A 26,356-nucleotide genomic window follows, 5' to 3' on the forward strand; every position below is an offset into this window, starting at 1 on the left:
AGATTCGGCGGTTCGGTCGCAGGCCGTTTATGAAATCTGCAACAATTTGCTGAAGGGTTGCACTTCCGTCACGTTGAACGATTCTCTTCGGTCGTCGTTGGTCCCATTCTTGCAGGATCCTTTTCCGGCCTCAGCGATGTCGGAGATTCTACGTTTTACGGGATTCCTGATGCTCACGGTACACTCGTGAAATGGTCGTACGGGAAAATTCCCTCATCGCTACCTCTGAGATGCTGTGCCCATCGCCCTTGCGCCGACTGTAACAACACGTTCAAACTGACTTAAGTCTTGATAACCTGCCATTTCAGTAACTGTAACCGATCTAACAACAGCTCTAGACACTTGTGTAATGTGGGCGTTACCCATCGCAACGTGACATGCTGCCTGTTTACATATCTCAGAATTTGAATACGCATCCCTATATCAGTTTCCTTGGCGCTTCAGTGTATGTAGATTACGCGATCAGAGAATGCATAAGAGATATAATGCCACCACGTACAAATATTATGGATAATGAACACATTAGCGCCGGCCAGAGCGGCCGTGCGGTTGTAGGCGCTACAGTCTGGAACCGAGCGACCATTACGGTCGCAAGTTCGAATCCGGCCCTGGGCATGGATATGTGTGATGTCCTTAGGTTAGTTAGGTTTAAGTAGTTCAAGGTCTAGGGGACTGATGACCACAGATGTTAAGTCGCATAGTGCTCAGAGCTATTTGAACCATTTTTTGAACCAACACATTAGCACGATGTAATTTCCGAGTGAACAATGAAGATAAATTACAGGAAGTAACGTGAATATATCTCTGAATGTAACGTATGCATGGCACCTGTAGGTACTTTCCCAATACAAACGAAACTAACCTCGACAATAAGGCGCTATAACAGGTAATCCTTTTCCTGTATTTAGGATGTGACGTATCGTATGGACAGGACGTGGATATATAGAAAAAACTAATACTTGCAACCGTATATATGGCACAATAAGGAGAACACTTAAGATTGAAACAAGGAAAGAAACACGAGGGAAATTTTATGAAGGCATCGGAGTCTCAACTTAATAATGTGGGACGGAAACTTGCACGCTTAGAAATATCGATTTACGACAGCTATAAGTATCAGAAGAGCCCTGGAAGGCTGCACTGGGGAAGAGAAAATCAGAGACGAAGTAGTAGGGAAGAATTAGGGAGGCAGCCAAGAACGTAGAAGTGATACAACGAAAAATATAAACCACATGCACTCCGTACGCCGCCAGAAATGCTTGCTAAACTAGCAATGGAATACAAAGCTTGGGGCAAGAGTGATTTAGGGGAGACCGAGGAAGAGATGGTGTACGCCGACACAGTGATATAACCCGCAAATGGATTGCATTTTTTGTATTTCACCTACTGCCTTCACATCTGTGGTATCTGGTGTCCTTACCTACTACTACGGTTGTTCAAGACTGTTATTAGAGACTGAATTAGCCGTTGCTTTTCTCTGCCTTTAAATGCAGAATGCAACACGTTGTTGTTGTTGTTGTGGTCTGCAGTCTTGAGACTGGTTTGATGCAGCTCTCCGTGCTACTCTATCCTGTGCAAGCTTCTTCATCTCCCAATACGTACTGCAGCCTACATCCTTCTGATTCTGTTTAGTGTATTCATCTCTTGGTCTCCCTCTACGATTTTTACCCTCCACACTGCCCTCCAATACTAAATTGGTGATCCCTTGATGCCTCAGAACATGTCCTACCAACCGATCCCTCCTTCTTGTCAAGTTGTGCCACAAACTCCTCGTCTCCCCAATGCTATTCAATACCTCCTCATTAGTTATGTGATCTACTCATTTAATCTTCAGCATTCTTCTGTAGCACCACATTCCAAAAGCTTCTATTCTCTTTTCGTCCAAACTATTTTTCATCTCTCTTTTGTACGTTTGAGCCTCTCTTTCTAAGAGGTGAGTATCCCCACAAAAGTATTCCGTAAGATATTATTGTGAGGAAATATGCACATTATGTCAGCAGTTTGCCTCGTTCTTTTCCAAAAACAGCAGCGGACATGTCCGAAAGAACAGACACCTTGCATTTATGTAATTGATACTCCTAGCTGGGCAATGGATCAACTTTCATCGGTGGGAATGCACAAATATCTAAGCAGCGAACAGGAGTATAATGGAAAGGTGGCGCTCGGTGGAAAAGTAGATCGGCCTTGAGGCGTGCCGATGTAATCCACGCAGTTGCCATAAAGCCGTGTCCCGAATTGCTTAACGCATCTGCCTCGTATTCAGGCGATCTCGGGTTCGAATTCCGCTCCAGTACACATTTTCACTCGTCTCCGCTTCTTCCACGTAATGTCCCCCTGCTGCTGAGATCCATGATCCCCTTCAATTTACATATAACGAGTCTACGTAGCTTGTTGTCTTCTGTCCTGAGACTAGTTTGATGCAGCTCTCCATGGTACTCTCATCCTGTGCAAGCTTCTTCATCTCCCAGGGCCTACTGCAACCTACATCCTTCTGAATCTGCTTAGTGTATTCATGCCTTGGTCTCCCTCTACGATTTATACCCTCCACGCTGCCCTCCAATGCTAAATTTGTGATCCCCTGGTGCCTCAGAACATGACCTACCAACCGGTCCCTTCTTCCTGTCAAGTTGTGCCACAATCTCCTCTTCTCCCCGATTCTATTCAATACCTCCTCATTAGTTACGTGATTTACCCATCTAATCTTCAGCATTCTTCTGTAGCACCACATTTCGAAAGCTTCTATTCTCTTCTTGTCCAAACTATTTATCGTCCACAATTCACTTCCATACATGGCTACACTCCATACAAGTACTTTGAGAAACGAATTCCTGACACTTAAATCTATACTCGATGTCAACAAATTTCTCTTCTTCAGAAACGCTTTCCAAGCCATTGACAGTCTACATTTTATATGTTTATCCCGATGTAGCTTCTCAGGACCGAAGGGTGCGGAATTAGCTATATGCTGACTAATGAAAGAAAGTGTTTACTTGTAAATAAGAGCAAAAGCTCAGGGTGAAGATCCAACGGAAAGCAGCGCGCTTCGTTACAGGATCATTTAGTAATCGCGAAAGCGTTACGGAGATGATAGATAAACTCCTGTGGAATACTCTGCAGGAGAGACGCTCAGTAGCTCGGTACAGGCTTTTGTTGAAGTTTCGAGAACATACCTTCACCGAGGAGTCAAGCAGTATATTGCTCCCTCCTACGTATATCTCGCGAAGAGGCCATGAGGATAAAATCAGAGAGATTAGAGCCCACACAGAAGCATACCGACAATCCTTCTTACCACGAACAATACGAGACTGGAATAGAAGGGAGAACCGATAGAGGTACTCAAGGTACCCTCCGCCACACACCGTCAGGTGGCTTGCGGAGTATGTAAGTAGATGTAGATACAGGTGAGAGACAAACGGAGAGAGAAGAGAGAATCCACCAAACGGAAAGGGCGCAGACGCAGTGGCGTTCAGCCCAGCCGCCGTTGCATCAGAGTTTGCTAACTGGGCGCGAGACCGCCAGATATGACGACTCACCGTGACGTCACGCGCAACGCAAGCAAGCAAGCAAAAAGGCAGGCCCGGCGCAGACGTGACGCGCTATAAATGTGCTTGCCGGGAGGACGCTGGCCAGTGCGCGGCGCATGCGCGGAGCAGACATCCGCGGCGGCATGCGGTCAGTCAAACAAACGCCTCGTCTCACGTGGATGCATTCCTAAAAAGGGCGGTTCGGCGGTTTCCACAGCGGGTGCGGAAATAGAACGCAGACACGTTGCAAGGCTGCGGAAGTAAACCGTTGTAGGACAGTGTAAAAGTGTGTAACTGTTAGAACAGAACAGGTAATGCTAGTCAGTGAGACTGCTATGAACCGAATTAACGTCACAAGGTGTGCGTCGAGAGTGATGAATACCTATACCGTGCCTCATATGAAGTGCAAGCGTCAGGATTCGCTGTTACGCGCTTTGGATAACGCGCTTGGAACCAGAGTAAACGACCAGTGGTGAACTGGTGTAGCACAATCCAGTCTTCGCAGTAGCAGAAAACAATGGCGCACCTCAGCGGATGGCCCTTGACCCTCCTCCTGTTGGGGCTCTCGCTGCTGTTGTTGGTGGTCTTCTTGAGAGAGGTCAACGCCTACTGGCGCAAGCTGGGAGTCCCCTACGTCGAACCGACGCTCCTCTTCGGCAACGCCGCTGGTCTCTTCTTCATGCGGGAGAGCTTCGCCGCTTTGATCGAGAATGTCTACCGCCGCCTCGAAGGATGCCCTGTCGGAGGTTTCTACTTGATGACCCGACCGTATCTGCTGCTCAGAGACCCTGAAGTCATCAAGAAGGTCAACCTGTGGGACGAGAGATATTTCCATGCCAGGTGAGCCGAAAGTACCTTCTTTGTTGCTCTGTCTCCTGACTAATTTCGCTATTTCTTGTGTCCAACCCTTCGTCTCTGTGTAGCACACACTCAGGTAACCTCGTTTACTTGTTATGTATATTCTAAACGTTACTTCCACTAGAAATTGTATTCTCTGTGAGCCAAAACTGCCTTCTTCGTTGATCTGTCTCAAGATTAATTTCGTCATTTCCTGTGTCCATCCCTTCGTCTCTGTGTAGCACACACTCCGGTAGCCACGTTTACTTTTTATGTATATACTAAAAGTTGCTTCCCCTAGAAATTGTGTTCTCTACAGCTCCATCTGCCCATCATCATAATAATCTTCAAGATTTAGCCCTTAGGTCTAGTTCCTTCTTCAAGGTAAATTGTACTGTATTCTCTTGAGATGTAACCGAGCAAGGTGGCGCAGTGGTTAGCACACTGGACTCGCATTCGGGAGGACAACGGTTCAATCCCGTCTCCGGCCATCCTGATTTAGGTTTTCCGTGATATCCCTAAATCGTTTCAGGCAAATGCCGGGATGGTTCCTTTGAAAGGGCACGGCCGATTTCCTTCCCAATCCTTCCCTAACCCGAGCTTGCGCTCCGTCTCTAATGACCTCGTTGTCGACGGGACGTTAAACACTAACCACCACCACCACCACTTGAGATGTATTCTCGTGAGAGGAGTTCCTACCTTCTCTCATTATATGGATCAACACGTTAGCATAATCACTGGCATTCGGTTACTGTGTACTCCTATAATATACTTTTTCCATTTTAATTTGCTGTCCTGCGTTCTACCGTTTATATTTAATACTTCCAGTTCCTTCTGTTTGTCACAAACACTTTTTATTATTATTTTTGTATAACTTTTTCTACAGTAGTGTGTAGCCTGCCACAGATCATAGAAATCTCACCTCGCCAGCTTCTCATCTCCTCTTGATTGATTATTGTCTTGCCCAGTTTCCACTGCCGTCTGTTAACACATCAGTGAGGTCGTAGAACTCAATTTTGATTTAGTGTCCTACTTCTGTAGTGTCGTGTTAATTGCAGCTAGAAGGTATTTCCATAACAGCCCATATCGCAATATTGGTTATTCAGCACTTACGGTGAACATGTGGAGCAAAAACGGATAAAATTCAAAAGTTTTGTACAATGAAATCACTTCCAGGAACAAGTGTATACCATAATTGAAGCCGGCTGGAGTGGGCGAGCGGTTCTTGGAGCTACAGTCTGGAACCGCGCGATCGCTACGGTCGTAGGTTCGAATCCTGCCTCTGGCATGGATGTGTGTGATCTCCTTAGGTTAGTTGGGTTTAGGTAGTTCTAAGTTCTAGGGGACTGATGACCGCAGAAGTTAAGTCCCATAGTGCTCAGAGCCATTTGAACCATTTTTGAACCATAATTAAAATGTAACGTCAGCAGCGACATCTCTGATACTGGTCTCGAATCTGTACTCAATGTGGTTTTGCACAGTGTATAGACAAACAGTGTGATAGCTGAATGCTTTGTTTTGTCGCTTGCAGTTTTGGATATTTGCACTTATTTACAGCCAATTTAAATGCTGAAACAATATGCAGTATTTATCAAAAATACCATCTGACGTCCGTTAAGAAGCTGTTTGGTTCGAACGAGGCAAACTAGGTGTGTCAAGAGCGTAATAATCCGAAACGTCACAGCCGTCTCTGTACGTCATGTAAAAGTGACAACTTATGTTAATGTGACACGTTCCACATCATTACAAAATGTCGTATTCATGATCTGTGGAACAAGGATTAATGTATGTATGTGTGTATGGGAACAAGACAATGGGGTGTCCATCATGGATTGGCCTGAAATGTCTCCAGGTGCAAATCCGATCTGAAATGTTAGCCCATATGTTTAGATGAAGCTTGAGAATACAGGGTACTTCTCCGGCTCAGTATTATGTAAAAATCAACACCTATTTCTTTCAGGCACTGTTTATAACGTGTATGGTTTAGAGAATTTTTGTTGATATCAGGTAATGCAGCACACTTTCTAAGTAGATGAGAAGTATTCTGAAGATTTTTGAACCTGCTTACGGTTATTAAAAATTTACAAAGAAATTGACGCAATTTCTTTCCAAAATGCTTCCTCAAGTTGAGGTACGATTTAATCAAGGGTTATACGTTTGGAGGAGAGCAAATGTTTACCAGATATGCATGACATGATGGCTGAGGTAATAGACCTGTTTAGTTCCACCTATTATGTATATTACAACGATAAAAATATCAAATCTTACATTTTAATTTTTTCTTAATAAAGATGTTGTTTTTTTCTATAATTTGATTGATTCTGTAATAAAGCTTAGGTCTAATACATAAATATGGGCTATTCCAAGTTACAGAAAAAAATTACAGCAATGCTTTATATACTTTAGGAAGTATATGTACCTGAATTCGGAAAAATACAACTTGTGGGCAATTGCAAATGAAGATATAAGTCCAATTAAACTGTGCCTAGCCGGCCGAAGTGGCCGTGCGGTTAAAGGCGCTGCAGTCTGGAACCGCAAGACCGCTACGGTCGCAGGTTCGAATCCTGCCTCGGGCATGGATGTTTGTGATGTCCTTGGGTTAGTTAGGTTTAACTAGTTCTAAGTTCTAGGGGACTAATGACCACAGAAGTTGAGTCCAATAGTGCTCAGAGCCATTTGAACCATTGTTTAAACTGTGCCTCAGACATTTCTGAAGCATAGTCATATAGTCTTCATCCTGCAGCATTTACCCATCTTCAAGCTTCCTCTTGGGATTCCATTTACCCCTTATTGCTTCTTTGGTAACTTGAAGAGCGAATCTGTCGGCTTCATGCACCTGTTGTCTATCACACTCAAGCAATTGATCTTCCATATTTTGTGCCTAAATTTCTCAGGGTTTCCTACCTTGCTATCACTCCATCATGGAAACTTATCACTGCATCTAATACACAAACATTTAATGTATTTAGTGCTACAAAAACGTTCTTGGGTAATCTTTCCCATATGCAGTGATTGAATCTTTCATTTGTATTCTGAGTGCCCCCATGAAGATATTTACTAAGCAAAACAAGGTCACTCAGGTCTCCCAAAATTGGATTTATTTCATTCATAACAGGCTCAGGAAGAGAATGCTTATGATGGTATATTTGACCACCTTTTGTTTCTTTTTTTGGTAACCAGACCAAGAATCTTCTCCTTTAGGGCAAAGTCCGTAAACAGGTGAACAGGGTGGTCATCTGTGGACACCTTATGAAAGTAGGTGGCCCATACAGCTTTTCTCAGTGCTGTAAAATCATTCAGAAGTGCAGTTCGTCTAATCGCCAGCCCGTTATAACTCTAAAGAAGGTCTATTTCAGTTTCTGTCAATCTACCTCGGCCAGACAGATATTTCTCATCAGACAACAACTGTCCTTCCATTTCTCTTCGTAGCTTCTTCAATCTAGCACCCATCCTCTCTTGCACATGTCCACAACTCTCCAGTTTTGTTACCAAAGTATCACAATAAACATTGAACTCATTCACTTTATTGAAAGTTTTAGAGTTCCCATCGACTAGGCACTTCGTATATTTAATGTTATATACGGGCACCGACCTCTGAAATATTTTTAGAGCTCTATCACACTCCATACCTCCACTGCAACCATCGTAATTCTTAGAACACTGATGTTCAATATGTGCTTCAGTGTTACCATGTCAGGTGTGGCAGTACTTAGATAAGCACTCAACATCAACAACTTATCCATTATCCAGAGCAATAGCAGTTACAACACCATTCAAGGAACGACGTCCTTGATGTTGCCATATCCAATCTAGTGCAACAGCAATGTCCCTGGTTCCACTAATATTTACACTTACTTCTACTACACGTTTCATAGATGCTTTAGACACAACCGTGAAGGCACTTAAAGGTACTTTTATGTACCTGCTGAACCTACTGGGAGGGGAAGGAAGGTCCAACGAACCACAAAACGTTTGAGCAGCCTTTTTTTCCTTTTCCTATTGCATGCACTGCACACTCTGACTTCAAATTCGCATCATATGTATTATGCACGATGTTCGAAGTCATTTTCAAGGTAGATTCATTGCAGGATCTACATAGAACAACTAATTTTGACGCTAAATCCTTCCTGCTATTTCCTTGTTCAGTTATTTCCAGACAGCCTACACCATCACATTGTTTACATTTCGCCACTTCCTTTATCAGAGAAGATAAAGATGCCCACATGAACAACAACAAATCCAGTACGAACAGCGCCATTTTTAACGCAAAAATTTGAATCACCAAGAAGAGGGCCATGTGGGAATTTCTTCCCTGGAGAAGTGATACATAGGTAACTTACAGCAGTGTCGCTTGCTTTGTTTGTGAACTGGTTACCACGAAATATCCTTTTATTGAATTACTTGTTGGGCGCATAGTTCGCCTTTATTGCACACTAAAGTATATTTACTTCCAAAAATATATGTAGCACTTGGGCAAGAAACATTCCGCAACACGTAAACAAACTGCTTCAGCGAAACAAAAGTAAATACTAGCAAGGATAATGATTTACACACTAGAAACCTGCACTGTTACCCACATAATCGCTGGAAACAGAAAGTTCACAATTCTTTACGAAATAATACTGATTTCTGGAAGAGAAATAAAAGGGGCGTGGTGGCATAAATGACTGTAACACTAAAATTTGGTATATATACGTCATTTTTCATTTGAAACCCTTTAACGTATATATCAATGTAATCAGGAAACACTATAGAGTTTCATACAATCATAAAATATTTCGATTTTTCCAGCATTTATAAGTACCCTGTATCCTTAAAGGAAAGCCATATATACTTTCAAGCAGCCGCCATATACAATAGGGAGACCGTTACCGAGAGAACATGCAGAAAATCTCGTAAAAATCATGCCAAAAATGTGCCAAGCTATAACCGATGACGGCGGCGATTGGATTAACTATTAGGTAATTGTGCTATTGATAATAACATGTATTTACATGTAAATTTATATTTATAATAGTGTCTTTTACTTCGTACAGACAACGGCGTACACTTCGATGTGGCACTGACTGTAGTCTTGACAAGTACATCTCGAGCGCCACGGCGAGGGGTGGAAAGAGACCCACTGCAGTTCAACAGCCGTGTTATAAAGTTACTCAGCAAGCAAAGCAAGCTTCTTCTCCGATTTGGACGAAGTCGACACCTAGTAGGAAATCAATAGCTGAATGAAACGAAAATGAGCAATGCTAGAAGCATTCATCGAATTTGAAAGTAAATATATGACAAACAATTTAAGTAAATATCCTTAGAAGTTTTTGTAGTACGGAAAGATATTAAGATGATCGAAATCACCTGTTCAGTCTCTTAGTGACCACACTGGCACTGAAAGAAACTGTAGCAGGGAGTAAGCCGAGGGACTGAACTCACTCTTCTGAATCTGTTTCGCAGCGGATTGTCGTATTATTACTCCCTTTTTCTAATATCCCACGAATACTGATATCGCAATATGCAGATACGTAGTTGCAGAACAAAATACTGAACCGAGTTGCACCGGAAGATATACCTGTGAGGCTCAACAGAGTTTACAGAAAAGTCCTAGTACCTTCCGACTGCGTTTCATAGTACGCCGTTCGGGCAATAAACAGTATCTAGCGATTGAAACAATGCGCATGCGATCCCTGTTTCCAAGAAGGGCCGTCAGGCATACATGCTTAATTGTAGGTCTGCATCGCTGTAGTCCGGGAGACCAGTCTTCGGCACTGACCGCTCAGTAGCGTCGTTCCGTTGCCTAGCGACCACAGGAAGCCAGCCAATGACCTACTGCTCACGAGCATTTAGCACGACACACGATATCGCACTGTAAATCTGATGCGCACGTATCTGAGGCATCTGAAGCACACCTTTGAGTGTATTAAATGTAGCCGGTACTGTCGTTCCGTCCTTCGCCTCACTAAATGTCATTGGTTGATGGTGCTTTCGTGAGTTATTCGCTTCTGTTTCATTTGAAACCATATACAGCGACAGGAACGGTGGAGGCCCATCACGTGAAGTGAAAGGCAGGATTAAAGCTTGCTACACAGTCAGGTCAGTAAACTGAGGGTTTACTTTCAGAATGAAATGGAAAAAAAACTGAGCCTTCATCTGCTGTCGAAGACGTTGCTAAAGGCAAGTTCTGGAAGTAATCAAAGACACTGTTGCAAAGATAGCCAAAGAACAGTACCATTTGACTGTCATGAGATTGGCTTAAAAAGACTGCAGACACCAGGTGAAAAAAATGGTCGAGAAAAAAAAGTGACAGTTTTGGGCGATTTCTGGAAAGATGCTACCGTCGTCATATACACTGAAGAGCCAACGAAACTGGTGCACCCCGCAAACACGCAGTAGTGTCGCAACGCGCCGTGGCATGGACTCGACTACTGTCTTAAGTGGTGCTGGAGTGACTGACATCATGAATCCTGCAGGGCTGTCCATTAACCCGTAACAGCACGAGCGGGTGGAGTGCTCTTCTGAACAGCATAACGCAAGTCACCCATATACGGTCAATATTGTTTAAACTGAGAAGAGTATTCCTGGTGCCACACTGTAGCAATTCTGGACGTGTGGGGTGTCGCATTGTCCTGCTGGAATTGCCAAAGTCCGATGGAATGCAGAACGGACTTGGGTGGCGTTAATCATACAGGATCTTTACGTACGTGTCACCTGTCAGAATCGTTTCTAGAGTCATCAGAGGTTCCACATCATTCCAACTGCACACGCCCCACACCATTACAGAGCCTCCTCCAGCTTCAACAGTCCTCAGCTGACATGCAGGGTCCATGAATTCGTGAGGTTGTATCCACACTGGTACACGTCCGTCCGCTCGATACAATTTGAAACCAGACTCGTCCGACCAGGCAACGTGATCAACTGTCCAGTGGCGGTGTTGATTGGCCCAGACGAGGCGTCAAGCTTTGTGTCGTGCAGGCATCAAGGGTACACGAGTGGGCCCATATAGAACATGTTTCCTTGAATGGTTCGCACACTAGCACTTGTTGATGGCCCAGCAGCGAAATCTGCAGCAGTTTGCGGAAGGGTTGCACTTGTAACCTCCCCCTCACTTATCGACCTTAATGACAGTGAAAAATTAAACCACGTGTACCTAATGTAAATTTGGGAAAAGAAATCGTCACCGAAGTTAATCTGTCGGTAAAGAGGGAGGAAAGAGTTACATCTAAATGAAAGGAAAAATGCTAATGAAACAGGTAGAAATTAATTTTGAAAAGGGGTAAAGTTAATAAAGAAAGTAAATGTGTGGCCATTACGTTAACAATTAACTAGCGGTAATTAGATATTTGAGATTTGGGGGAAATTATGGTCGCCAGTCCTAAGGACAATTACTATAGTAACTGGAAAAGAAAGGTTATTACACATATAATTAGTACTAGAAGCGTGGCAACTGAAGGTTGACACATGTAGTGTGAAAACTGAAAGTTTGTCAGAAGTAATAAATTTCGCTACACTCTGATTAATTTAGCAAAAGAATTAATAAAACCGGAAAATCGAAAGTTAATTTAGTGACTGAAGTTAATAGTGAGCTTTCTTTCTGAAGCAGATCGAAATTCAGTAAAATACGGTTAGTCTTGGACTACCGCAACAATCATTTCAAAAGCTACTTGAATCTACGCAATTTAGAAACAAGGGATTTAACTTTGAACTTGAATTAATTGATTCTGAACAATTAACAGTAGTAAAATTTAGTACGTACCAAGCTGAGCTGCAGTCACAGGTAAGCTAAAATACGGTAACAAAACTCGCACTCTTAATTTGTGCTTGTGTAATCTAAATATTGTAGCCAGCTGTGAATACCTTAACTGTACTTTGAAATTAAAGCAGTGATATCGAATGATGCTGGCGTTTGAATTTCAATGACACTCGGAAAAAGGAAGGGACCCTGCTTGGTAATGCAATTGGGACAATGAGCAATAAATGTTCATGCTAAGTGCTGTAATTATAGTTACGAAAATGGAACAGTTTGAAAAGCTGAGGTCTGCCATACAGTTGTAAAACTTTACGTGCTTCCAGTCTTCCTTGTTGGTTGATTGAAGGTTTGAAGCCGTCGATCGAGGAGGTGGCGACAGTCACTCATTGTCGGCCGTCGCTGTTGCAGAAGCTGGATGTTGGCGCGCCTTCTCCTCGACATGGTCACCAGGCGAAACGGGCTCTTGATGTGAGCCAGCTAATGCTTCCCGTCCACGACACCGTGTCAGAAACTATTATAGCAAGTCGAGCGCAATTACATGCTGCCAAACCCCGAAAGCGCGGCAACTCGCGGGAGCGTCACACAACACGCCTCCTCTACTGCACCACCCCGGCCAGACTCTCTCTGCTCAGCCCGCGCCCCACGTGACAGAGTTAACACTACCAAACATCCTAAACACTTTCGTTCTCCACGCGACCTATCGATGTAATCGTTCGAATGCATAGTTTTCCCTAGGCAAGACCCAGCGTAAAAATACAAATAATACTTACAAAACAAACCAATTATACATCGACATAAATGCATAAATATATATATACAAACAGTAAAACAATTACAATATATAAAGACACAGAAATGTCATATATTCAGGTAACAAAAATAAGGAAAACAAATTTATAGTACAATAGATGGAAACAGGAGGATATGCATTTCCGGCGTTACACACTTTTGTCAAGTTGAGCGATTCTTTTCGGTAGTAGTTGGTCCCGTTCTTGCAGGATCTTTTTCCGGCATCCGCGACGTCGGAGATTTGATGTTTTACCGGATTCTTGATATTCATGGTACACTCGTGAAATGGTCGTACAGGAAATTCCTCACTTCAGCGCTACCTCGGAGATGCTGTATCCCATCGCCCGTGCGCCGACTATAACACCACGTTCAACTTCTGCCATTGTAGCAGCAGTAACCGATCTGACAACTGCGCCAGGTACTTGTTGTCTTATACAGGCGTTGTCGACCGCAGAGCCGTATTCTGCCTGTTTACATATCTCTGTATTTAACACAGATGCCTATACCAGTTTCTACGGGGCTTCAGTGTATGTGGCTGATCTATAGAACGGAACATCCCAACTATCTAAATTGCTCGTATCGCTTCAGAGAGATATATCTTCTAAAGGTAGTACATTTTTATTGCGTCCAGCGCTCAGAGACATAGGCTTCAGCGATTCGTTAATTAACGGACGTAAAGCAATAATGGAAAGGTCAGATGTTGCTGCGTGGTGTTGCAGATTGCGCAGAGTCATGGCTGTGGCATTCGAAAGTATATTGTGGCGAGGTGAAACTTTGATTAATGCGAGCCATTCATTGCGTAGGTACTGGAGTGATGGAACACCTGAATGCACAGTGTTAAAGCCTATTGGAAAAGGAGGGCGGATTATTGATTTATATGGCAATAAACAATCGGTTTCGTACCAAACTGCCTGTTGTTGTGGAAGCAGGGAGTAGGTGCCCGAAATAATTACTCGTGGAGTCGATTGAGTTACAGTACAAGGTCAAATTTAATTTTCGAATTGCACAACAGAAATCTCAAGTAGAAATAGCATACTTAGAGCCACGTAATGACTGCAAGTTAATATAAGAATGAGTAATATGAAGAAGTTACTAAAATTGAATTTCTGCAGCAAAATCTTATCGAAAGACAGTTTCCAACCTTTAAAAGTCGCAATACAGTTTCTGATAATCAAAGACAACAGGATGTTAAGACAAGAATCCATTAAAACAAGAAATCCTAAATCCAAAATTATTAGTTTCATTAAACAATAGTACAGTCATTTTTGTTTATCCTTCTTACGCAACTAACCTTATTAATGAACCCACTGCTCTTTCGATCCACGTCAGAACGCCGTAGCTGAACACCGTTAACAGAAATACAGAAATCAGTAAGGAATACAAAATGAGTCTTGCCTTCTGTTGTGGCACGCCAAAACCGCTGCCACTATCTACATCTACATCTACATCTACATCTACATCCATACTCCGCAAGCCACCTGACGGTGTGTGGCGGAGGGTACTTGAGTACCTCTATCGGTTCTTCCTCCTATTCCGGTCTCGTATTGTTCGTGGAAAGAAGGATTGTCGCTATGCTTCTGTGTGGGCTCTAATCTCTCTGATTTTATCCTCATGGTCTCTTCGCGAGATATACGTAGGAGGGAGCAATGTACTGCTTGACTCTTCGGTGACGGTATGTTCTCGAAACTTCAACAAAAGCCCGTACCGAGCTACTGAGTGTCTCTCCTGCAGAGTCTTCCACTGGAGTTTATCTATCATTTCCGTAACGCTTTCGCGATTACTAAATGATCCTGTAACGAAGCGCGCTGCTCTCCGTTGGATCTTCTCTATCTCTTCTATCAACCCTATCCGTTACGGATCCCACACCGCTGAGCAGTATTCAAGCAGCGGGCGAACAAGCGTACTGTAACCTATTTCCCTTATTTTCGGATTGCATTTCCTTAGGATTCTTCCAATGAATCTCAGTCTGGCATATGCTTTACCAACGATCAACTTTATGTGATCATTCCATTTTAAATCACTCCTAATGCGTACTCCCAGATAATTTATGGAATTAACTGCTTCCAGTTGTTGACCTGCTATTTTGTAGCTAAATGATAAGGGATCTATCTTTCTATGTATTCGCAGCACATTACACTTGTCTACATTGAGATCCAATTGCCATACGCTGCACCATGTGTCAATTCGTTTCAGATCCACCTGCATGTCAGTACAAGTTTCCATTGTTACAACCTCTCGATATACCACAGCATCATCCGAAAAAAGCCTCAGTGAACTTCCTATGTCATCCACAAGGTCGTTTATGTATATTGTGAATAGCAAAGGTCCTACGACACTCCCCTGCGGCACACCTGAAATCACTCTTACTTCGGAAGACTTCTCGCCATTGAGAATGACATGCTGCATTCTGTTATCTAGGAACTCTTCAATCCAATCACACAATTGGTCTGATAGTCCATATGCTCTTACTTTGTTCATTAAACGACTGTGAGGAACTGTATCGAACGCCTTGCGGAAGTCAAGAAACACGGCATCTACCTGGGAACCCGTGTCTATGGCCCTCTGAATCTCGTGGACGAATAGCGCGAGCTGGGTTTCACACGACTGTCTTTTTCGAAACCCATGTTGATTCCTAAAGAGTAGATTTGTAGTCTCCAGAAAAGTCATTATACTCGAGTATAATACCTGTTCCACAATGCTACAACTGATTGACGTTAGAGATATAGGTCTATAGTTCAGCACATCTGCTCGACGTCCCTTCTTGAAAACGGGGGTGACCTGTGCCCTTTTCCAATCCTTTGGAACGCTACGCTCTTCTAGAGACCTACGGTACACCGCTGCAAGAACGGGGGCAAGTTCCTTCGCGTACTCTGTGTAAAATCGAACTGGTATCCCATCAGGTCCAGCGGCCTGTCCTCTTTTGAACGATTTTTATAGTTTCCTTATCCTTCTGTCGTCTATTTCGATATCCACCATTTTGTCAACTGTGCGACAATCTAGAGAAGGAACTACAGTGCTGTCTTCCTCTGTGAAACAGCTCTGGAGAAAGACATTTAGTATATCGGCCTTTAGTCTGTCATCCTCTGTTTCAGTACCATTTTGGAACTCTACTTTCTAATTCATTGAATGGCTCTCGCATAGCCTTCCTCACACTACATTCCGTTATCCTGTCCATTAATTCAGCAGCATAGAACGTGTACTTAGCATGTTTTTTCTTTTACAGTGGAGTTTACTGGCAAAGACCGTGGTCCCATATATGCAGGACTTATACACCGGTTTCATAAACCTGCAATGGGCGTATGTTATCACTGTAAACAACAACATTTCATCAGCTGAACAAATACGCAAACACATGAAATGATGTCACTGGCGCCAGAGTGCTACCAGAGCTATTAGAGAAACACTAGTCTGCTACTTTTGCCCCTTATAAGGATATATTTAGTGTTCCATTTGAAACACCACTGACCGCTATTAAATTCCTTGTCTCTGAATCACAAACCGAACTCGGTATTTCACAAGAGATAGCGACGGTGAACAGTTCCAAGGGCCTTCTTCAGTAATCTAAGTGCAGAGGCACAGTGCAGTTACTTCTTAATTCAAAAGTGGGCTTCTTACGTGCTTACTTCGGCACAAAATGCAGCTATCACGTTATCCGCCAAAGTATTAGTACTTCTGCAGTGGCACTGTTTGAGCAGGGGTCCAGGCACACCACCTGTTGCCGGCAGTTCGCTCGGCTCACCACCCACGCCACGTCCGCCATGCTTCCGGCCTGCCGCACTCCAGTCAACCACCGCGCCGGAGAGACTCCCAGAGTTTCCCAGCTCGAAGACTGGTCATTGCCCCTGTCAATAAGTGCCGACATGGAGCGACGCTAACGTTTCGATTCAAAAACACAGGTAATTGTCATGAAGAGACGAAGAAATTAGATCCTCAGAAGTGGATCTAGACATTACTTATGACCAATCTGACAAGGCACCGGGGACTGTTATGTTAAATGGGAAATGTCATTCCGCTGTTCACGGAAAAACATCAACTTCAAGAACAATGTTATTTGCTGGTTGAGAAGTGGATTTTGAAGCAGATTTGAGCAAGGCTGAATTGTTCGAAGTTGTGGCACAGAAGAAACCACAGTTATCAACATACATAACTGACGAGATTGCTGAAAGACACAGGCATGAAATGTCTGGATCCATTTTCACCACACCATTATCATCTCAGTGATACTGAAGGGGATATGTGCGCACATAAAAAAATTATTAATAACTTTTTGCAAACAACAAAAATTTTCCAAGAAAGATTTGTACTTACAGCGTCCTCGAGAACTCTGTAAGCGACTTTCTAAGAAGGGATTGTAACTAAAGCGTACGGGGTTTCGCAGTTCCGTTACTTTGATTGTGACCTTTGAGCAGTCCTCGGCAGTTGCACACATACAATAGGTTCCAAATGCAGGTAAAATACTCCCATGGACAGAGCAAAAAATATCACATCCCAAAAAGACTGCATCAAAATACAGTCCACTGTACATCAACAGCTTTCCTCGCCAGTATTTGCCCGAATTATGCGTCAAGCGTTGTTTTCTGCCAAACTGTGCGTGAGATGAATACGGCATGCACGTATAACAAGCTTGTTTTCCATATAAATTTGTATACTAATTGTAAAAATACAGCGTTTATAACGTATACAAATCCCAAGACACCCACTGCTTCCCCTTATTTATGATATCACCCAGCCAAGCGTATATCGTCCACTGCAAAATAATAAATGTATCTAATTTTACATAAGAAGTCATCGTGTACACCTTACAATCCCTTCCTGGAAATTTATTTGCAATCCCAAATTTTTCTTTGCCTTTATTTTCCGCACATTTTAAGAAAATGTTAGTAAATGCAACAGTTTGAACATTATTTCGATTTATTTGCAGTATAAGTAACATGTTGTTGTTGTGGTCTTTAGTCCAGAGACTGGTTTGATGCAGCTCTCCATGCTACTCTATCCTGTGCAAGCTTCTTCATATCCCAGTACCTACTGCAACCTACATCCTTCTGAATCTGTTTAGTGTCTCTTGGTCTCCCTCTACGATTTATACCCTCCACGCTACATACCACTACTAAATTAGTGATACCTTGATGACTCAGAATGTGCCCTACCAACCGATCCCCTCTTCAACTCAAATTGTGCCCTAAATTTCCCTCCTCCCAATTCTGTTCAATACCTCCTCATTAGTTATGTGATCTACCCATCTAATCTTCAGCATTCTTCTGTAGCACCACATTTCAAAAGCTTCTACTCTCTTCTTGTCCAAACTATTTATCGTCCACATTTCACTTCCATACATGGCTACACTCCATACAAGTACTTTCAGGAACGACTTCCTGACACTTAAATCTACACTCGATGTTAACAAAATTTCCTTCTTCAGAAACGCTTTCCTAACCATTGCCAGTCTACATTTTATAAGCTCTCTACTTCGACCATCATCAGTTATTTTGCTCCCCAAATAGCAAAACTCATATACTGCTTTAGGCGTCTCATTTCCTAATCTAATTCCCTCAGCATCACCCGACTTAATTCGACTGCATTCCATTATCCTCGTTCTGCTTTTGTTGATTTTCGTCTTATATCCTCCTTTCAAGACACTGTACATTCCGTTCAGCTGCTCTTCCAAGTCCTTTGCTGTCTCTGCAGAATTACAATGTCATCAGCGAACCTCAAAGTTTTTATTAATGCTCCATGGATTTTAATTCCTACTCCGAATTTTTCTTTTGTTTCCTTTACTGCTTGCTCAATATACAGATTGAATAACATCGGGGAGAGGCGACAACGGTGTCTCACTCCCTTCCTAACCACTGATTCCCTTTCATGACCCTCGACTCTTATAACTGCCATCTGGTTTCTGTACAAGTTGTAAACAGCCTTTCGATTCCTGTATTTGACCCCTGCCACCGTCAGAATTTGAAATAAAGTATTCCAGTGAACATTGTCAAAAGCTTTCTCTAAGTCTACAAATGCTAGAAACGTAGGTTTCCCTTTCCTTAATCTATTTTCTAAAATAAGTCCTACGGTCTGTATTGCCTCACATGTTCCAACATTTCTACGGAATCCAAACTGATCTTCCCCGAGGTCGGCTTCTACAAGTTTTTCCATTCGTCTGTAAAGAATTCGTGTTAGTGTTTTGCAGCCGTGGCTTATTAAACTGATAGTTCGGTAATTTTCACAATTGTCAACACCTGCTTTCTTCGGGATTGGAATTATTATATTCGTCTTGAAGTCTGAGAGTATTTCGCCTCTCTCATACATCTTTCCCACCAGATGGTAGAGTTTGCTCAGGGCTAGCTCTCCCAAGGCTATCAGTAGTTCTAATGGAATGTTGTCTACTCCCGGAACCTTGTTTCGACTTAGGTCTTTCAGCGCTCTGTCAAACTCTTCACGCAGTATCAAATCTCCCATCCCATTTTCATCTACATCGTCTTCCATTTCCATAATATTGTCCTCAAGTACATCGCCCTTGTATAGACCCTCTACATACTCCTTCCACCTTTCTGCTTTCCCTTCTTTGCTTAGATCTAAGTATCCCTCTGAGGCCTTGTTATTCGTGCAACTGGTTCTCTTTTCTCCAAAAGTCTCTTTAATTTTCCTGTAGGCAGTATCTGTTTTACCCTTAGTGATATACGCCTCTACATTCTTACATTTGTCCTCTAGCCATCCCTGCTTAGCCATTTTGCACTTCCTGTCGATCTCACTTTTGAGACGTTTGTGTTCCTTTTTGCTTGCTTCATTTTCTGCATTTTTATATTTTCTCCTTTCATCAAGTAAATTCAATATTTCTTCTGTTACCCAAGGATTTCTACTAGCCCTCTTCTTTTTACCTACTTGCACCTCGGCTGCTTTCACTACTACATCCTTCAAAGCTACCCATTCTTTTTCTACTGTATATCTTTCCCCCATTGCTGCCATATGTTCCCTTACGCTCTCCCTGAAACACTGTACAACCTCTGGTTTAGTCAGCTTATCCAGGTCCCATCTCCTTAAATTTCCACCTTTTTTCAGTTTCTTCAGTTTTAATCTACAGTTCATATGGCGCAGTGGTTAGACACTGGACTCGCATTCGGGAGGACGACGGTTCAATCCCGCGTCCAGCCATCCTGATTTAGGCTTTCCGTGATTTCCCTAAATCGCTCCAGGCAAATGCCGGGATGGCTCCTTTCAAAGGGCACGGCCGACTTCCTTCCCCGTCCTTCCCTAATCCGATGAGACCGATGACCTCGCTGTCTGGTTTCCTTCCCCAAAAACAACAACAACAACATACAGTTAATAACCAATAGATTGTGGTCAGAGTCCACATCTGCCCCGAAAATGTCTTACAATTTAAACCCTGACTCCTAAATCTTTGTCTTACAATTATATAATCTATCTGAAACCTTCCAGTATCTCCAGGCTTCTTCCACGTATACAACCGTCTTTTGTGATTCTTGGACCAAGCTATGATTAAGTTATGCTCTGTGCAAAATTCTACCAGGAGACTTCCTCTTTCATTCCTTACCTCCATTCCATATTCACCTACTAGGTTTCTTTCTCTTCCTTTTCCTACTATCGAATTCCAGTCACCCATGACTATTAAATTTTCGTCTCCCTTCACTGTCTGAATAACTTTCTTTTATCGCATCATACATTTCATCAATCTCTTCGTCATCCTCGGAGCTGGTGGTCGTATAAACTTGTACTACTGCAGCAGGCGTGGGCTTCGTAGGTATCATAAAAATAAAAAGAAAAGAATCGGCACAGGTGCTCTACACAACTAACCTCGGAATAGCTTTCTGTAACGCCAACATCTGCTTGGTACATACACCCATATATACAGGGCTATTACAAATGTTTGAAGCGATTTCATAAATTCATTGTAGCTCCATTCTCGATTCATTGACATATGGTCACGACACACTACAGATACGTAGAAAAACTCATAAAGTTTTGTTCGGCTGAAGCCGCACTTCAGGTTTCTGCCGCCATAGCGCTCGAGAGCGCAGTGAGACAAAATGGCGGCAGGAGCCGAGAAAGCGTATGTCGTGCTTGAAATGCACTCACATCAGTCTGTCATAACAGTGCAACGACACTTCAGGACCAAGTTCAACAAAGATCCACCAACTGCTAACTCCATTCGGCGATGGTATGCGCAGTTTAAAGCTTCTGGATGCCTCTGTAAGGGGAAATCATCGGGTCGGCCTGCAGTGAGCGAAGAAACGGTTGAACGCGTGCCGGCAAGTTTCACGCGTAGCCCGCGGAAGTCGACGAATAAAGCAAGCAGGGAGCTAAACGTACCACAGCCGACGGTCAACAGGATGGTGCTCCACCGCACTTCCATCATGATGTTCGGCATTCCTTTACCAGGAGATTGGAAAACCGATGGATCGGTCGTGGTGGAGATTATGATCAACAATTCATGTCATGGCCTCCACGGTCTCCCGACTTAACCCCATGCGATTTCTTTCTGTGGGGTTATGTGAAAGATTCAGTGTTTAAACCTCCTCTACCAAGAAACGTGCCAGTACTGTGAGCTCGCATCAACGATGCTTTCGAAGTCATTGACGGGGATATGCTGCGCATAGTGTGGGAGGAACTTGATTATCGGCTTGATGTCTGCCGAATCACTAAAGGGGCACATATCGAACATTTATGAATGCCTAAAAAAACTTTTTGAGTTTTTGTATGTGTGTGCAAAGCATTGCGAAAATATCTCAAATAATAAAGTTATTGTAGAGCTGTGAAATCGCTTCAATCATTTGTAATAACCATGTACTGATGTGACAAGTCATGGGATACTTCTTAATATCGCGTCGGACTCTCTTTTGCCAGGCTTAGTGCAGCAACTCGACGTGGCATGGCCTCAACAAGTCCTTGGAATTCCCCTGCGGATATACCGAGCCATGCTGCGTCTACTGCGGAGGTGTTGCCAGTGCAGGACCTTGTACGCGAAGTGACCTCTGATGATGACCCATAAATGATCGATGGGTGGGCAAATACACTCCTGGAAATTGAAATAAGAACACCGTGAATTCATTGTCCCAGGAAGGGGAAACTTTATTGACACATTCCTGGGGTCAGATACATCACATGATCACACTGACAGAACCACAGGCACATAGACACAGGCAACAGAGCATGCACAATGTCGGCACTAGTACAGTGTATATCCACCTTTCGCAGCAATGCAGGCTGCTATTCTCCCATGGAGACGATCGTAGAGATGCTGGATGTAGTCCTGTGGAACGGCTTGCCATGCCATTTCCACTTGGCGCCTCAGTGGGACCAGCGATCGTGCTGGACGTGCAGACCGCGTGAGACGACGCTTCATCCAGTCCCAAACATGCTCAATGGGGGACAGATCCGGAGATCTTGCTGGCCAGGGTAGTTGACTTACACCTTCTAGAGCACGCTGGGTGGCACGGGATACATGCGGACGTGCATTGTCCTGTTGGAACAGCAAGTTCCCTTGCCGGTCTAGGAATGGTAGAACGATGGGTTCGATGTCGGTTTGGATGTACCGTGCACTATTCAGTGTCCCCTCGACGATCACCAGTGGTGTACGGCCAGTGTAGGAGATCGCTCCCCACACCATGATGCCGGGTGTTGGCCCTGTGTGCCTCGGTCGTATGCACGGCGCCAAACACGCATACGACCATCATTGGCACCAAAGCAGAAGCGACTCTCATCGCTGAAGACGACACGTCTCCATTCGTCCCTCCATTCACGCCTGTCGCGACACCACTGGAGGCGGGCTGCACGATGTTGGGGCGTGAGCGGAAGACGGCCTAACGGTGTGCGGGACCGTAGCCCAGCTTCATGGAGACGGTTGCGAATGGTCCTCGCCGATACCCCAGGAGCAACAGTGTCCCTAATTTTCTGGGAAGTGGCGGTGCGGTCCCCTACGGCACTGCGTAGGATCCTACGGTCTTGGCGTGCATCCGTGCGTCGCTGCGGTCCGGTCCCAGGTCGACGGGCACGTGCACCTTCCGCCGACCACTGGCGACAACATCGATGTACTGTGGAGACCTCACGCCCCACGTGTTGAGCAATTCGGCGGTACGTCCACCCGGCCTCCCGCATGCCCACTATACGCTCTCGCTCAAAGTCCGTCAACGACACATACGGTTCACGTCCACGCTGTCGCGGCATGCTACCAGTGTTAAAGACTGCGATGGAGCTCCGTATGCCACGGCAAACTGGCTGACACTGACGGCGGCGGTGCACAAATGCTGCGCAGCTAGCGCCATTCGACGGCCAACACCGCGGTTCCTGGTGTGTCCGCTGTGCCGTGCGTATGATCATTGCTTGTACAGCCCTCTCGCAGTGTCCGGAGCAAGTATGGTAGGTCTGACACACCGGTGTCAATGTGTTCTTTTATCCATTTCCAGGAGTGTAATTCGCTCAAACTGTCCAGATTGTTGTTCAAACCAATTCGCGAACAATTGTGACCCGGTGACATGGCGCACTGTCATCCATAAATATTCTACCGTTGTTTGAGAACACGACATCCATGCATGCCAGCAACCGGTTTCCAAAGTAGCGGAGCTTAACCATTTCCAGTCAGTGATAGGTTCATCTTGACCTGAAGATTCAGCCCATTGCATGTAAACACTGAGCCACCAGCAGCCTACACAGTGTCTTGTTGACAACTTGCATCCTTGGCTTCACGGGTTCTGCGCCTCGCTCGAAACCTACAGTCAGCTCTTACCAAGTGCAGTCGAGGTTCATCTGACCAGGCACCGGTGTTCCGGTCGTCTAGGGTTCAACCGCTGTGGTTACAAGCCCACGAGAGGCGCTGCAGAGGATGTCGTGCTTTTCGCAAAGGCACTCCTGTCGGTCGTCTGTTGCCATAGCCCATTAACGCCAAATTTCGCCGCACTGTCCTAACGAATGCGTTCATCGTACGTGCAACATATTTTTCTGATGTCATTTCACGTAGTGTTGTTTATCTGTTAGCTCGGACATCTCTACGCAAACGCCGCTGCTCTCTGTATTTAAGTGATGGCTGTCGGCCACTGTTCCGTGCTGGGAATTAAGGCCTGAAATGTGGTGTTCTCGGTTCACACTGCGCACTGTGGATCTCGGAAAACTGCATTCTTAATGATTTCCGAAATACAGGGTGAAAAGTATTTAAACCGACAAACTCTGGGAGGTTGTAAGGGACATCATGAAACGTCCCCTTTCAACAATTATACACGACTCTGCTTAAACTGACACAATATTTTTAGCGCAACGCAATCTGACTTTCAGAAATCCCTACAAAGGAATGGCCCTGACTAACATTAACCTATACGTTTCACAAATCACTTACCTCACCAAAAATCTTCCATTCTCGAACTACTGCAATACAGCGAGCGCCACTACTGCCAGCTAAATAAAAGATTCAAACTACGGAAGGCACTAACTACTGATGAAACGTCCCTTTAGAACAATTGTACAAGACTGTGCTTAAACTGACACACAATATTTTTAGCGCAACGCAATCTGACTTTCAAAAATCCCTACAAAAGAATGGCCCTGACTAACATTAACCTATACCTTTCACAAATCACTTACCTCACGAAAATCTTCCTTACTCGAACTACTGCAATACAGCGAGCGCCACTACTGCCAGCTAAATAAAAGATTCAAACTACGGAAGGCACTAACTACTGATAGGCATAGTTAGCAAATGAAAAATTTTTGTAGAGAACAAACAATGTATTTACCTTAATACTCATAATATATATAGCAGTTCATGAAAAATTACAAAACTCCGCCATCTCTGTCCCCACATCCACCACTGCTGGCGGCTCACCTCCAACTGCGCAACGCTACGCGCTGTTCACATCCAGCTGCCGCTGCCCAACACTACAATGGCAGACAACAATGCAAAACTAGCCACAGACTGCACACAGCACAGCCAGTGATTTTCATACAGAACGCTATGTAACGTTGCCAATAAGAAAACATAAACAGCCTACCTACAATCAAAACAAATATTTTTCGCTAATGTCATTTTTTCCTATGAGGAGTATTTAAACCAGTAGGAGAAGATTTCTCTGGCGACAAATTAATTAAGCCAACAAAAAAGTCCAGAGGGGACATACCTGGGGATCGAGCAGGCCGTGGTACAGGACCGCCTCTGCCGATCCACGTGTCTGGGAACCGTCGGTCCAGGAATCGACGCGCACGACGATCGATATGTGCCGGCGCCCCGTCATGTTAGAACCACATGCGTTGTCTTGTAGGGAGCGGGACATTTTCCAGAAATTCTGGGAATGCTCAGAAAATTGTAATAGTGCCTGCCATTTAATGGCCTAAGTAGCAGATACGGCCCAGTTAGTCCCCAACAACACTGACCCACACATTAACGAAGAACCGCACTTGATGAGCGCTAGTAACTGTGACATGTGGGTTATCCTCACTCCAAACATGCGAATTGTGCATGTTGAAGACTCCATCACACCCGAACGTTGCTTCATCGGTAAACAACACAGAGGATGGAAATGTAGGATACATTTCACACTGTCCCAGGTACCACTGCGAAAACTGTGCTCTGGGTGGATAATCAACTGGTTCCAGGTTGTAGACACGCTGTAAATGAAACGGACGTAACAATTGCTCTCGAAGGACTGTTCTTACATTCGTCTGATTCATCCCCATGTTACGTGCAATTGCACGAGAGCTGATTGAAGGATCCCGCTCCACTTGCTGCAAGACAGCTTCCTCAAACTGCAACGTTCTTACCGTGCGACGGCGTCCCTGTCCAGGTAATCTGCTAAATGACCCGGTCTCACGCAGACGTTGGTAAACAGCAGCAAAGGTCTCATGATGCGGGATATGGCGATTAGGATATTGTTGTTGATAAACCCGCTGTACAGCTCGTCCGTTGTGGTGCGCTACATAGAACGCACCAAGCATGTCAGTGTACTCACTCCAGGTGTATCGCTGCATTAGTAAACAGAGAAAATGCACTACTACACTGGTGGACAGCAGTTACCTACAAATGAAGAGCGTAATAAGCCCTTTAACAACTGAAGATCGTAATACGGTCTCTAACAACTGAAGAGCGTAATACGGCCTCCACCGGTTTAAATATTCCTCATAGGAAAAAATGACATCAGGGAAAAATATTTGTTTTGATGTCCCCTACAACCTCACAGAGTTTGTCCGTTTAAATACTTCTCATCCTGTAGAATGTCGTATGTGCCTGGCTCCAACCATCATTCCCCGTTCAAGGTCTCTTAATTCCGGCCGTATGGCCATATTCACGTCCGAAACATTTTCACATGAATCACCTGAGTACAAGCAACAGCTCCACCATTGCTCTGTTCTTTCATAGCGTGTGCACCCGATACTTTCGCCATCTTTATATGTGTGTATCACTATCCCATAACTTGTGACAGCAGTGTAAATGGAGCATGCCATGCATTTAATTTTTAAACCCATGGCAACCTGGAGCTCCCTC

General features: G+C 44.2%; 1 protein-coding gene across 1 annotated transcript in view; it reads left to right on the plus strand.

Annotated features, from left to right (window-relative positions):
• Nucleotides 1–3,654: 3,654 nt before the first annotated feature.
• LOC126095699 (cytochrome P450 6a2-like) overlaps nucleotides 3,655–26,356 on the plus strand; it is a 108,905-nt gene continuing 86,203 nt past the window's right edge. The window contains exon 1 of the mRNA XM_049910451.1: nucleotides 3,655–4,364. Coding sequence (XP_049766408.1) covers nucleotides 4,042–4,364 — 323 coding nt within the window. The 5' untranslated portion in view covers nucleotides 3,655–4,041. The remainder of the gene's footprint in view (nucleotides 4,365–26,356) is intronic.

The sequence above is a fragment of the Schistocerca cancellata genome, chromosome 8 (assembly GCF_023864275.1).
Source record: "Schistocerca cancellata isolate TAMUIC-IGC-003103 chromosome 8, iqSchCanc2.1, whole genome shotgun sequence".
In the NCBI taxonomy this organism is placed as follows: Eukaryota; Metazoa; Arthropoda; class Insecta; order Orthoptera; family Acrididae; genus Schistocerca; species Schistocerca cancellata.